General features: G+C 36.5%; 1 protein-coding gene across 1 annotated transcript; it reads left to right on the forward strand.

Annotated features, from left to right (window-relative positions):
- The first annotated feature begins 2,254 nt into the window (after positions 1-2,254).
- On the forward strand, positions 2,255-11,040 carry LOC125253619 (macrophage mannose receptor 1-like). Its single transcript, XM_048167662.1, has 12 exons — positions 2,255-2,287; positions 2,435-2,464; positions 2,648-3,028; positions 3,232-3,612; positions 3,762-4,142; positions 4,227-4,601; positions 4,931-5,308; positions 5,404-5,751; positions 5,830-6,204; positions 7,175-7,549; positions 7,813-7,895; positions 9,687-11,040. Exons 2-12 carry the CDS (start codon positions 2,440-2,442, stop codon positions 9,765-9,767), a joined length of 3,183 nt encoding a protein of 1,060 aa, XP_048023619.1. The 5' UTR covers positions 2,255-2,287; positions 2,435-2,439; the 3' UTR covers positions 9,768-11,040.
- Positions 11,041-15,233: the final 4,193 nt, after the last annotated feature.

Consider the following 15,233-nt stretch of genomic DNA (forward strand, 5'->3'; position numbering starts at 1 on the left):
ACGGCACATATTATATCATATACACACACACCGATCAGGCATGACAGGTGAAGTGAATAACACTGATTATCTCTTCATCACGACATCTGTTAGTGGGTGGGATGTATTAGGCAGCAGGTGAACATTTTTGCCCTGTCCAAAATACCCACACTTGCGCTAAATGACGTATTTCCTGTATTTGGCTCAAGTGTTCTAGTATGTGTAAAGACCGCAAGTGTGTATAGAACTTTTGATTACCCGATGGGACACACTTATAGTCTTGCAAAAACTGCTTTTTTTAAATATTATTTTTAATAATTTGCATTTTAAAATAAACTTATAAATATATGTTCAGTAATTAACAGAAGACAAAATTTTAAAATTGTGGTGCTTCTTTAAGTGATAAGCAGTTGCACATACCCTACCCATATTTGCACCAATAAAATGTGCAACACTATGTTTTACTACCAAATTATATGTAATGTATATAATTAATTTAAGTTACATTCGATTGTTTTCCTTGACATCTCACGATTTTGGGGCATGCGAGTTCCTGCACATAATGCATAATGGGATACGCTTAGCCTTGAATACTGCTCCGAAGCGGTATTCAAGATAGTGTGGGTTTAGTGTGCGTTAAGGCTAGACAACTGTGTCAGAGCATCTCCAAAACTGCAGCTCTTGTGGGGTGTTCCTGGTCTGCAGTGGTCAGTATCTATCAAAAGTGGCCCAAGGAAGGAACAGTGGTGAACCGGCGACAGGGTCATGGGCGGCCAAGACCTGTGTGGTCCAATCCAAGAAACAAGCTACTATAGCTCAGATTGCTCAAGAAGTTAATGCTGGTTCTGATAGAAAGGTGTCAGAATACACAGTGCATCACAGTTTGTTGCGTATAGGCCTGCATAGCTACAGACCAGTCAGGGTGCCCATACTGACCACTGTCCACCGTCGAATGCGCCAACAGTGGGCACGTGAGCATCAGAACTGGACCACGGAGCAATGGAAGAAGGTGGCCTGGTCTGATGAATCACGTTTTCTTTTAAACATTTTTATGTAAAATATCTTACTCAGGACAGTACTAAATAAAAAATAACATGCATTTTGTATGATCCCTCTTATTTTGTTCAAATTATTCACATTTTCACAGATTCTGCGAGGGGTTCACAAACTTTCAAGCAGCACTGTATATACAGGGCTCTACAGTAACATTTTTCTTTTAGAGCACTTGTGCTCCCAATAAAAATAATAATAATAATAGGAGCATGGTCATAAGGAGCACTTTCTGATCATTAACAATTGTAGCCTACCTACTGAGTTGTTTGAGGCAAGTAAATTGTGCTGTTATTTCACTGTTTTTATACTGGTGACAGAACATATGATAATGTAATATATGCTACTACAGGCTTATATATTTAAAATGTTTAGTAAATGGACTTGAACTGAACTTCCATATACCTGTATAGTAAAACATTCCGACATGCAAAGTGAGGCATTCACGTGACTGGAAGGAGAAGTCATCTGTTTCTCTGAAAAATAAATATGCGCATTTCGAGACAAAGCTGCTCAGAGATAACATCTGTCTACACAAGTTATTTGTGCAGATACTAAGTGCAAAACAGGAAAAAGCCAGTTGGTGAGGGTGCTATAGGGGTTATGCGCAATCTAACTTCGGTATTCTGTATAAACCTTCCGGTTTAAGTTTAGGTGCTTCATGAAAAAATTGCTGTTTTATTCAAGACAACAAAAAAGGAGCGAGCAAAGATGAGCATATTGTCCCCCACATATTAAGATTGATATTTAAAAGCTTTTTAATTTTTTCTTCTTCACTAACGTTTAGATAATATAATAAAACACCTAAAACAATGTGGCTTGACATTAACTTTTTTACTTAGGTTTGGTTGACAAGCGAAATGTAAAAGCGCATATTTAAGCGAGTTTGTCATTGTACTGTTTTGATGTTGTGTTTTTAATTAAGAATAATAACCCACCCACAATTCAAGCAATTGCCGCCTCCAAATTGCCTCTACTTTAAAAGTGAAAGTAATAGGCTATATGCGCACTGGCATTCATAATGGACGTGTTTTTTTTTTTTTTTTTTTTTTTTTTTTTATCTATTCATGATCTATCTCAAACATTCTTCAGTCTGTTAGTACAGCATGTACACTGTACAAATCTGATAGGGCACTTATGTGATCAGACAGGTTTTATGATGTCGTGATGCCACACATACTTTGTAAATCACTATAAATATGAAGACGATAACCTACCACCAAAAATCAAGAGAAAAGACAAGACCAGACGTTCAAAGGTAAGCTGTTGACCAAGTGCTGAAAATGGATTTCCATCATTGCATTTAAAACTTTACAGTGATAAATCATGCAAATATATAAATAAGTAAAAATAATCATAATAAATGTATTGCACATTTTAAAGTCCATAATGTTTCTTCATACAGTAAACATGTTTACCCTGCTTCTGATATCAGGTAAGCCAAACATTTCCATTAAATATTTTATCATCACAAAAGTTACTTTTCTGTGTAAAGATTTTGACTTTGTCAAGCATCTGCTATTACAGTTATTTATTTTTATTATTTAGAAAATAAAACAATTAATCTACACATTCATTTTGGGTTTGAATTCCCAACAAAACTTGTCTGTTTTTTTAGGTTTTATCAGCTTCACCTTGAGTGTCCCTCGTCATTATGTCTTTGTGAATGAATCCAAGACTTGGACAGAAGCTCAGAGATACTGTAGAGATAAATACACTGATCTGGCCACTATTGAAAATGAACAACAAACAAACCAGTTAATCAACACAGTTAAAGATGATTCCATTGATTTGGCCTGGATTGGACTCTATGATGATCTGAACAGCTGGAAATGGACTCTAGAGGACAGTGATTTCCTTAACATGGGAGAGAAAGACTTCAGGAACTGGTTTATTGAACAAGAGAATTATGGAGGACAATTCATGTATGTGTATATGAACAGGGGGATGTGGTATAAAACAAGCTTGTATATGGAACTTCCATTTATCTGCTATGACGGTGAGCAATTTCATTTGATATGACATTGAAAATATTTAAGTTTAATCACAACCACTCTCAACAACTCATATGATGGTGAGAATTGCTGTTGTGCTTTTCAAGTAATTACAACAAAAGCCTTATGATACTGAAACATATCTTTTTTTTCTCTCTCTCTCTCTCTCTCTCTCTCTCTCCTTCTTTTTTTTTTTTTTTTTTTACAGGAAGAGCAAATGCTAGTACAAGTTATGTGTTTGTTTCCCAGTACAAAACCTGGACTGAAGCTCAGAGTTACTGCAGAGAACATCACACAGACCTCGTCAGTATCAGGAATGAGACTGAAAACTACAGGGTTCAGTCATTAATACAAAATGATTATTATTATTATTATAATTATTATTATTATTATTATTATTATAATTCATTAGCTTGGATTGGACTGTACAGAACCAGATCTTGGTCAGATCAGAGCAACTCTTCATTCAGTAACTGGGGGACAGGACAGCCAGATACTGCAGGATTTTGTACTGTAGTTTTATTCAGTGACTCTGGGAAATGGACAGATGAATACTGCTTTTCTAGATTTCCTTTCATTTGCTACAGTGGTATGTATATCTCTCAGCCTGGACTGTAATTTATTAAATTGCATAAATTGCAATGATACAAGTCTTCTCATCCTTTGCTTCAGCTGTGAAAAGATACCATGTAAGAAAACGAATAAATAAATAAAACAATTTTACACTTTTCTCCACAGTGTCATCTTTGACATCATCCCGTCAGTATCACTTTGTGTCTGAATCCAAGACCTGGTTTGAAGCTCAGAGATTCTGCAGACAGAATTACACTGATCTGGCCACCATTGATAACATGGAGGAAATGAACAGACTGATTAACACAGTTAATGGGAGTTACAGCGGCTCAGCCTGGATTGGACTATATGATGATGTGCTGAAGAACAGCTGGGGATGGTCATTGGAAGACAATGATTTCTATCAGGAAGGAGAGAGAGATTTCAGGAACTGGTATCATGAACCGGACAACAGTGGTGGGAAAGAACTGTGTGTTTCCATGGATTATAATGGAAAATGGTATGATATATCATGTGACAACACGCTGCCATTTGTTTGCTATGATGGTAAGGACTTTTGATTTGTTAGATGGGTTTATCATTTTCTGTGAAATTTCTGTGCATATATATTTGTCATATTTTATATCTTAGGTAGCGCAAATGCCACACAGAATTACATCAACATATATGATGAGAAAACCTGGTCAGAGGCTCGTAGATACTGCAGAGAGCATTACACAGATCTTGCCAATGTGAGAAATCAGACTGAGAACCAGATGATCTTTGAGAGAACAGGTGGAGGTGTCTGGATTGGACTGTACAGAAACAGGGTTTGGTCTGACCAACAAATTACCAATTATGAAAACTGGAAACCAGGCATTCCTTATTCACCAGAGCAGCCAGATAATGGTCTATATGATTATGGGCAGAGGGGTTCTCAGCACTGTTCTGCTGTTTCACTCAAAGATTCTGGCCGATGGACCGACGAGAACTGCTTTTCCAGCATCCCTTTCTTCTGCCATAACAGTGAGTTCATTTAGATCTTTGTTTTATGTCATTCTGACTTTTTTTTTGTTGTTGTTGTTTATGAATCCAACGAAGCTGTATTTAAAGCAGTCTATAGAGTTATTTATTATACTGAACTAATGTGTTGAATGTCAATAGTATGAAGCAAGACAGAATAGATATTCAGGAATATGAGAGGTTCCCTGAATTTAAAAACAATAAAAAAAATCCTGTAATGAACTTGATTCCCAGTGACTTTTTCCACATTTGATGGTTTCTTTTTGTGCTGGTTTTAAGAGAATTATCTGATTATTATTTTATTTTATTTTATTTTATAAAATTACTTAAAGGAACCTGCACACAATCTTCATGCACCCACAAATACCACTTTGTGCCTGAGAATAAGACCTGGTTTGAAGCTCAGAGATTCTGCAGACAGAATTACACTGATCTGGCCACCATTGATAACATGGAGGAAATGAACAGACTGATTAACACAGTTAGTGGGAGTTACAATGGTTTAGCCTGGATTGGACTGTATGATGATGTGAACAGCTGGAGATGGTCTCTAGATGATGCAGCAGCATTAGAGGGAGGATTTAAAAGCTGGTATGTTCAGAGACCAGTGAACTCAGGTGGACAGAGATTGTGTGTGATTATGTACACATACTATGGTTTATGGTATGAAGCTCTATGCTCCAACTTGAATCACTTTATTTGCTATGATGGTAAGATGATGGACTTTAACTGTATTGAATATAATTTTTAAAAATGAAAGTACAATACCAATTACTCATAATATTTAAAAAAAAAATACTTACAGGAAGAGAAAATGTCAGTACAAAATATGTGTATGTTAACCAATCAAAAACCTGGACTGAGGCTCAGAGTTACTGCAGAGAGCATCACACAGACCTCGTCAGCATCAGGAATGAGAATGAAAACCATAAGATCCAGTATTTGTTCAAGAATGAATTTAATTCCGTTTGGATTGGACTGTACAGAACCAGATCTTGGTCAGATCAGAGCAACTCTTCATTCAGTAACTGGAGGGCAGGACAGCCAGATAATGCTGGAAACAGTGAATCCTGCACTGTAGTGTCATTCAGTGACTCTGGGAGCTGGACAGATGAAAACTGTAATACTACATTACCTTTCGTTTGCTACAGTGGTGAGTAGATGTTTGTCTTAATGGCCAATATTCTCTAAAAAATAATAATAATGCTAATATTTGAAACTTTCTCCACAGTGTCATCTTTGACATCATCCCGTCAGTATCACTTTGTTTCTGAGAATATGACCTGGACTGAAGCTCAGAGATTCTGCAGACAGAATTACACTGATCTGGCCACCATTGATAACATGGAGGAAATGAACAGTCTGATCAACACAGTTAATGGGAGTTACAGCGGCTCAGCCTGGATTGGACTGTATGATGATGTGAACAGCTGGAGATGGTCATTGGAGGATAATGATTTCTATCAGGAAGGAGAGAGAGATTTTAGGAACTGGTATCATGAACCGAACAATGATGGGGGGAAAGAACTGTGTGTTTCCATGGATTATAATGGAAACTGGTTTGATTCATCATGTGACAATACTTTTAAATTTGTTTGCTCTGATGGTAAGACATTTCATTTAAATTCTAAAACATATCTTCATCAGTCCCTCAAGGATTCAGCATGCTTCCTCAGAATGTGGGAGAGACAAATGTTAAACAATGTAAGGCACTTTCAACCACCAAATAAGTGTCAGGCAAAATGTGAGAGAGAGGCACTGTAATTAGTCGAATAATGTCCTTAAAATTCTATCCAAAAAGAATTTTGAAGAATGTTGGAAACCAAACAGTTTTGGTTCCCACTGATTTCTATTGTATGAACAAAAAAACAAAAAAAAAACAACAACAAAAAAAAAACAACCGAAGTCATGGGAACCAAAACTGTAGAAACATCATGAATGTTCTGTGAGGATGCATGCAGAAACCTGATACTGAACTGGATCTATGCCTCCATCACATATAGTCTGAGCTCATTTTCAATTTGATGTCATAATATCAGTTTGAGTAAAATAAGGTATTTTACATAATTCTGAGGACCTTTACTTCAAATGTGAAATGTAAGTTGTTTCTGTGCGAGGGATACAATGTCTGTCTGAACTGTTAAGCTTGTAAACTCAATGGCAGTTTTTGTCCCTAATATAGTAACTTGTTTACAATTTACTTTATGGCAAACAGTGGTTTCAAAATTCATGTTTGAGGTATGTGTATCAGTTGCTGTAAAACAAAACAAAAAAGTTATGTTAACAGACCTTATTTTACTCAGAAATTGAAATATTCTACTCAAAAATGCAAAAGAGATTGCTTGCATAGGAAATAGCACGGCTCGAAAATATTTTTTTCTTTTCTTTTTTATTTCCTTTCTTTTTTTCTTTTTTTTTCTTTTTAGAAATTTTAGAACTTAGGTTATATGAAGAGGAACAAAATTTTCCTCTAGTTGTGCACATGTTCTTGTCCATCACTGGATTAACAGAAGACCCTGGTGAATCAGATCGACTAAAAACTGACATAAATCTAATAAAATTGTGTTTGATCTTAGGACGAGAAAACACCTCTCAGAAGTATGTCTGGGTATCTGAGGGAAGGAGCTGGACTGAAGCTCAGAGCTACTGCAGAGAGAAATACACTGACCTGGCCAGTGTGAGAAATGAGACAGAGCATCGACAGATACTGAGCCTCTCACTTGGACATACTGTATGGATTGGTCTGCACAGAAACAGACTGTGGTCAGATCAGAGCAACTCTTCTTTCACATATTGGAGACAAATGGTCCGTGGTGAAGTTGCACAGCCAGATAATGGTTTGAACACACCAGAAAAGACTACTCAACACTGCACAGCTGTGTCTTTACAACAGTTTGGCCAGTGGACAGATGAACAATGCTCAGACAGTTTGCCTTTCTTCTGCTATAGTGGTGAGCAAATATACAACAACGTCTATTACAGTAATTTAAAGATACTATTACAAGGAGAAACAAGCAACACCACTAACTCAACAATAGATTTATCAAATAAGGAATTTTATTGTAAATTCCTTGTTACTGTATGATAATCAACACAACTAGTATTTTATATTTACAGTACATAAATAGTGTAAAGGGATTTTTTGGAAATTGTCAATTTCACATAAATTTATTTTATAATTATGCAGCACTGACCTTTTTTCACATTTGCACAGGTTATACGGTGGGGTTGAGAGTGAAATTCACAAGTGTGGAAAGTTTGTCAAAGTCTCAAATTGAAGATTTGGTGGTTATAAAAGTAAGTACCTGGATTTTGTGAATACAGAACACTCAAAGTTACATATATTACATTTTAATTTTACTTTATTTACATTTCATTTGTGACCATGCCATTTTAAAGGTACACTATGTAAGTTTTGACCCTCTATCAGTTAAAAAACAAAATGTGTTTTTCGGACCCAAGTGAAAAAAAGTGAACTAAAATCCACTATATTTCAATACACTTAGTACTTCCAAAGTGCTCTATTTTCACAATATTTTTGTACTTAATATACTAAACAATTTCTCTAGTACTTAAGATAATCTTAAGAACATCTAAGTGTACTCAGCTGTGCTATTTTGTGACACCAAGAATGTGAACTAAAACTGAACATACTGTCTCTGTATTTAAAATAGTATTTAGTTACCACTTGGTACACATGAACCAATCTTTCATACACTTTTAAATATACTCATCAGACAGAAAATAGACTTATTTAAAATGTAAGAATAATTTATAATTAATAAATACAAAATGTATTTATAATGTATTGCGCACATATTTTTATACATTAAATCATTAATTTCAAATGAATTGTAACTGTTAATATTCCATTTATATGATGTAAAGTATATGTTAATAGTGTTTTACTTATAAATACATTTCTACTGTATTTTTCATGAAAATCCATTAAAATAGAACTTAAAATAGAACTAGTATATATAAAAATACTTCCTCTAAGATTTGCAGTGCAAAATTTTTTGCCAATTTCTGTAATTTTCTTTAATAGAATTTCATCTTAATTATAAACATTGCAGTTATTTTTTTATTTTTGGTAGTAATTTTTTGCTTTACACCCCATCCTGCTAAGTCTAAAATATAAACACTTATAATAAGCTTATAGCATCAGGGTAAGAAAAAAAAAACATGTTTTGGAAGAAGTATTGATGCACTAATTCATTATTTAAATCAGGGTCCCTTAAATCTGGGCTTGGAGGGCCACTGTAGCGCAAACCCTAATCAAACACACCTGAACCAGCTAATCAAGGTCTACAGAGAACAGGGCTGCGTTCCAGTTCGGTTTTTAAATGCCCTTCCCTCGCTAACTTCCCTCGGTCTCGTTGACTCGGATGTACGTCATTGCTTACGTTGCACGAGTGCCCACTTCTGCCGGAACCTTTGCAATGGGCTGAACTGGAACGTCCTAAGCCCTTGATCATTTGGAATCCGCAATGGAGCTGATTTATTATTTATTTTTTCCCCTTACAAATTTGTTTAATACAGCATTCTATATGCATATATGTGTGTTTTAAATGTTTAAAAAAATAATTAATATATCATAGAATTGTTTGTGGTAGGGTAAATTAAACGCGATATGCGGTGACGTCATAATCGTGTTGCATTGTGGGTTATGGAGCTGCCTGAAGTGTACATGTGAAGTAGACTCGGTTAAAATCGAGGGAGCGAGGGTCTGTCCATGTAAACTTCCCTCGTCCACTTCACGAAGTGGAACGCACTTCAAAATGGCGGCAGGGATTCCCCCGAGGGGAAGTGTGTAGGGAAGTTCGCGAGTGCGTGTCTAAAACTGGAGTGGAACGCAGCCCAGGTAGGTGAGTTTGATCAGGGTGTGAGATAAACTCTACAGGGCAGTGGCCCTCCAGGACTGGATTTGAGGAACACCAATTTAAATTTTGTTCATTTTAAACAAACAAACAAAAAAAAGTTACATAGTGCACCTTAAAAAAAAATATATATATATATATATATATATATATATATATACACAACAAGAATATTTTGAAGGGTAACTCAAAACAAATCACATTTCAGCTCCAGGAAGAATTCATGAAACAGGGACTTCCCAGCAACTTCAGCATGCATTTGAGGAACTATCGAAAAATCAGTCCATGAGAGACAAGGACAGCATTCCTGCACATACAGATAATGGTTTTAGGTTTCAGTTATTGAAGTTTAATGAACTTCCTCTAAGATTTGCAGTGCAGAAAAGTATGATTTGACCAATTTCTGTAATTTTCTGGAATAGAATTTTGATCTTAATTTTAAACAATGCAGGGTTTTGTTTTGTTTTTCTTTTCTTTTTTTTCTTTGATGAGCATTAATTTTTGTAAGCATTCACAATGATTTGTTAAATATAGGCCTGGTTTCACAGACAGGGCTTAGGCTAAGCCATGATTAAACCTTATTTCAATTAGGATATTTAAGTAGCTTTTAGGCAAGGCAATTTTATTTGTATAGCACATTTCAAACACAATGGTAATTCAAAGTGCTTTACATAAAGAAGAACCAAATACATAATAAAAATGGAACACATAAGAAATATAAACAGAATTCCGCTATCTGGATATCCATCAGAGCGGATCTAAATGGATTTTCCTCATGCAGAGTGATAACTCAACTTATCTAAACGGATCTATCCATCAGAGCAGATCTAAATGGATCTTCCTCACGCAGATTGATAACTATTTATATTTGTCAGGTAGCTGTGTGTTTAAACAGTACCCTTACAGACAAATCTTCTTGGACTAACTCTATCCAGAGCTCCATCCAAGGATAACTCTATACTCAACTTTGTTGTCCGTCAGAGCGGATCTAAACGGATCTATCCATCAAAGCGGATCTATCTTCCTCATTCAGAGGGATAACTGTAAAAATATGAACGCACCCTAGAAAAAAAACATTACTGGTGTTCATCTTGAGACGAAACAATGGCACTGACATATTTTAAGATATGTCAGTGCAAGTTGCTGTCAGTTAAAACTGTTCAAACATGCATTTTAGTCTAGGACTAGCTTAAGCCTTGTCTGTGAAACCGGGGGATAGTGTAATAAACTTCAAAATAAGCTAATGTGTATATGTGCATTAAAGTCTGCAAATCTTATATATTCATTGTGAGGACTACCTTAGGAGTTGGGGGCATTTTGTGGAAGGGGGGCACTTTTATTTAAATACAAATACCTCTGTAATCTTTAATAACATTACACTTATTTACATTTCATGTCTCCTATAAATGATATAGTTTTTTGAGTTCTGGTCTTTTCATCATTTGTCTGATTCTTTATTTCTGAATTTGTCCATAGTAATGGTGGTTGGGAGTTTTCACTGATTTTCTGCAGATTGTATTATGTCAGCAATTATGAAAATCACTAATTAAATCAATAATGAAATATATGATTACCTTTATGAATGAGTTACTGAATCATTTACTCAACCAATTTATCTTACCTTGAGGAGTAATGATGGAGTAGATGGTGTAATAGAAATAAATCTTAATATAATTAATATATATTGTAAAGTATAAAATACTTTTTGTATCATTCCTCATTTGTAGGTAGCTTTGTATAAAAGAATTTGGTGAATATTTCATGAGTTCACATTTACATATAATTAAATACAAAAAGAGTTATGCATATTTGGGGTGCTGTCCAGGGGGAGGGCTCTGAGCTCAGAAATTTTGGCCCAAACCCAGCAACAGCAGTGCAGAGCCTGAAGAACATAAAGAGCAGAACGATTGTAGCCTACATGCAAAACAGATTTCAGTTCAGAAGTACAGGTGTGAATGAACTCTAAATTAACAGAAGTTCAGATGAGAATGAACACAAGAGGAAGAAAAATTTGAAAAAATGTTTACCCCCATTAATAAAAGAATTCAAGTGACACATTACACACTTTTATAAAGTTTTACCATACAGAAATCAAACCCCCACTGTCAAGTGTTCATTGCTCATCACTATGGAAGCTTGTTTTAGCCACTACAAAAAAAAAAAAAGGCAATTGCGACTTTTTATCTCAGAATTCTGACTTTTTTCTCAAATTGCAAGTTTGCATCTCACAATTCTGACTTTTTTCCTCAGAATTCAGGTTATAAAGTCAGAATTGCATGATATAGTCAGAATTGCATGATATAGGCCTAGTCAGAATTGTTATAAAGTCAGAGATATAAAATTGCAATGCTGACCTTTTTTTCCTCGCAATTGCTAGATTATATATCTCACAATTCTGACTTTTCTCTGAATTGTGAGTTTATATCATGCAATTCTGAGAAAAAAGTCAGAATTGTGAGATAAAAAGTCGCAGTTACCTTTTTTATTTTATGGCTTCCAGACATCACAGTGCACATTCACCAGGCTGCTGAGAAGAGCTTCCAAGGCAAGAATGAGCACACAAATGCATTTTAACACGTTAACCCATTAGCATGCTAAACTAACTTAACCGCTAATGTTAGGGCAGTGTAATGCCCATTTCTCAATAATGGTAGTGAAGTCATTTCTGTGAGGTTCGACCAAAGACAGTCTGATCAGATTTTGGACAAAATTTGTATAAGTAGTGAAATAGAGTACCTCAGGGATGACGTGTTTTTGTAGGCCAACCCAGAAGTTAGCGGCGCACGGGTTCCCTCGATCGAAAGCCTATGCATTTTTTCCATAGACTTTTGGAAAATCGCAAAAAAAATGCTCTGCGTTTAACAAGGGTTATAACACTTACACATTTTGTCAATCAAGATAATCTTTACAAGTTAACATAACATTTCAGTCAGGACCACTCAAGTCAAAAATTACAAGAGACAAAATTTAGTCAATTTTTTATTGGCATATTTGCTAAAGTTACAATTTGGCGGTATGGCTCTGTTCTAAATTCCCCGTCCTTTCATGAGCTCCATGAAAGCCAAGACCGGGAACAGCAGCAGCTTCTGGGGACATCCTCCCATTTTTTTTAACTGGGAGAGCAGCAGAAAATCCCCCCAAACAGACCATACCAGGCAATCCTCCCTGGCTCTTCCTGCTAAATCGAAGAGCCAGCCGAGGATTCAGATGTGCATTTCAGGAAGCCAATGCAACAATATTTATAAAAGAACAAATCAAGATACGTGAAGCCAATATAAATGTAGCTAGAGCAATGATAGAAATAAGTATGTAAGTAAGTATGGCTCTGTTCTAAAATTCCCTGTCCTTAACATCAGCTCCATAATAAGTTAAGACAGGGAACAGCAGCAGCTTCTAGGGACTACCTCCCATTTTATAATCAGGGAGAGCACAAATTCCCCCCCAAACAGACCATACAAGGCTATCCTCCCTGGCTTTTTCTGCCAATCAAAAAGCCAGCAGAGGAACCAAAAAGCCAGCAGAGGAACCAAAAAGTTTAGCTAACTGAATTTAAGAGCCAATCGATCTATGTGAAGCTAGCAAGTTCATTTATGCACTAGTCCCATGCGTGAGAATTTAAAAATCGAAAGCAGTTTTCCATCAGTGACTTTCATATTTTATAAAAGCCCACAGTCAAATAACAAATGATGCCTTTGAGCGCTCAACTTTAAAGAAATTAATTGAAAACGCTCACTCTGCTCCTTGCCAGTGGACACGCACCAAGCACACGCAGCATCATCACGCATCTGCGGTCAAATTTACAGTATTTAAATGTAAATGGGCCCAACAGCTATTGAAGCCATAATATTTATTTTCAAGCAGGGAGCAGTACTCATTGCTTTTCTGGCTTGAGCAACGGCCGAAGGGAACATTCATAGCAGCTGAAGACCATCGCCCCATGGCCTTCAATGTAGAGACAGGAGTGGAGGAAGCTGCAGTTGTAGCAGCACATAGCACAGTGAGTGAAGGAAGCTCTGTGGAAGCTTGTAGTATTGCAGAGAGGGTGTAGATGGGAGGTAAACCAGGCCCTGGACATGGGCTTTCCCTCCTCTTGTGGCAAATAATGTGTCGCACTGACCAGCTTGTGGACGGCTCCTCAGGTAGCCCAACATAAATAACAGGATAAAGCAGAGTTAGATTCAGAGATTAAAACGACTTCATTTCTTGTTCCTATCAGTTTTAGAGTGCTTTAGAAATATGAGGTGGTGCAATTAATTTGATACATCAGAAATTGTGAGGTCATGTGACAGAATAATCAGCGTGTGGAAAACTCGCCACCTCTGAGAAACCGTCAACAAAAGGGGAAAAGCTGATCATTAACTAGAGGTTTCTCTTTAAAGCCTGTTAGCAGGAAACAAATAGATGGATTTCTAGTACGCTGATGGTGGATGGATCCAGCAACGCAGGTGACCATACTTTTGGTTGAAGGCAGCTATGGAGAAAGTGGCACAGAAGAACTAAAGTAGATTTGGCTAGACAACTACACATGTAGTGAACTGCAGAGTGCAAATATATGAAGGGTCATATCTAGTCTAGTACAGTTTGGCTGAAGGGGGGGGGGGGGGGGGCAGACCAGGCTGATGGCACTGCCTCTAGACACAAGAGGTGGAATTTCTGAAATTCAAACAGACAGAGAATAAGCAATTTGTTGTTTAGCATGGAATGTGTGCCTGAAATATGAGTTTAACCATGACTGACCAATAGGCTATTTCAAATCTGTTTGGACTGAAGAGAGTCCCTTATTAACATGAACGGTTTCCTCATTGTTGCAAAAACAATGTTTCTAGACTAGTGTTTACCCCACTGAATACAGCTATCACAATGGATTCAATTACAACAGAGCAGTTGACAAGGTGATAGCAGCACGGATAGCAGCTCATTGCAATACACTAGCAAATCACTGACCATTAAAACAGAATCACAACAAACCCTCTATAACCCTATTGTAAATGTGGAGGTCATTTGGACAGATGATAGCATGCGTCCAACATTCATTCAGCTGAAACCAGCCAAAAAAAAAAAAACATGGTTTAATGAAAATATCAGCCCATTGGAAAGGCGTTGAATAGTTGAGCCACAGTAAATATCTATACATAAAAAAGCCCATCACCGAACATCTCATGTCCACTATGCTTAGTCGCAGTAATTTAACGTAGATGCTTATGCTGCTGCATAAACTTAATATGTAGCACTACTGTTATATGCTTGTATTTTACTCCTCTATGCAAACTGTAAACACCCTTCTTAAAAACCATAGACTGTAGAAAACAACAGGCTTTGTTTGATGATTCGCAGATTAAAAGAGAGGTTTAGATGCGAATGCAAGCCCCGTACTGGAATCCAGAATTTTCTCCAAATTTAGAGAGTGCTCTAATGCAGACACTGAGCAAGCAACAGCTTCTGAAACTAATATTCTATTATAGCCTACTTTTAGTCCGAGATAACGTTAATGCATTACTACTTGGCATATCTCTGTCCCTTGCAAATGTTCAATCCATGCATTTTGATATTAAAGGTGATAGAGAGGATTTTTTCGTTGACTGAGAATCCAAATACTGTTACTGAGTTTTTGAAATGAGCGCATATGTAAGAACGAACAAAGGAACGCCTCGTGCACGAGTATTGGAACACGAGTGTTTACCACCGGCATTCGCTGTGTTGTGTTAGTGGATTCACTATGTCGGACTCACCACAGCTAGCTCGTAATCTGCAGTTG

The sequence above is a fragment of the Megalobrama amblycephala genome, linkage group LG18, assembly GCF_018812025.1.
Source record: "Megalobrama amblycephala isolate DHTTF-2021 linkage group LG18, ASM1881202v1, whole genome shotgun sequence".
NCBI classification, from domain to species: domain Eukaryota; kingdom Metazoa; phylum Chordata; class Actinopteri; order Cypriniformes; family Xenocyprididae; genus Megalobrama; species Megalobrama amblycephala.

Excerpts from the sequence above, each read along its gene's own strand:
- LOC125253619 (XM_048167662.1), top strand. The coding sequence starts at position 2,440 with ATGTTTACCCTGCTTCTGATATCAG. Across the intron at positions 3,029-3,231 it reads TCCATTTATCTGCTATGACG|GAAGAGCAAATGCTAGTACA; the intron begins GTGAGCAATTTC and ends TTTTTTTTACAG. Across the intron at positions 5,752-5,829 it reads ACCTTTCGTTTGCTACAGTG|TGTCATCTTTGACATCATCC; the intron begins GTGAGTAGATGT and ends CTTTCTCCACAG.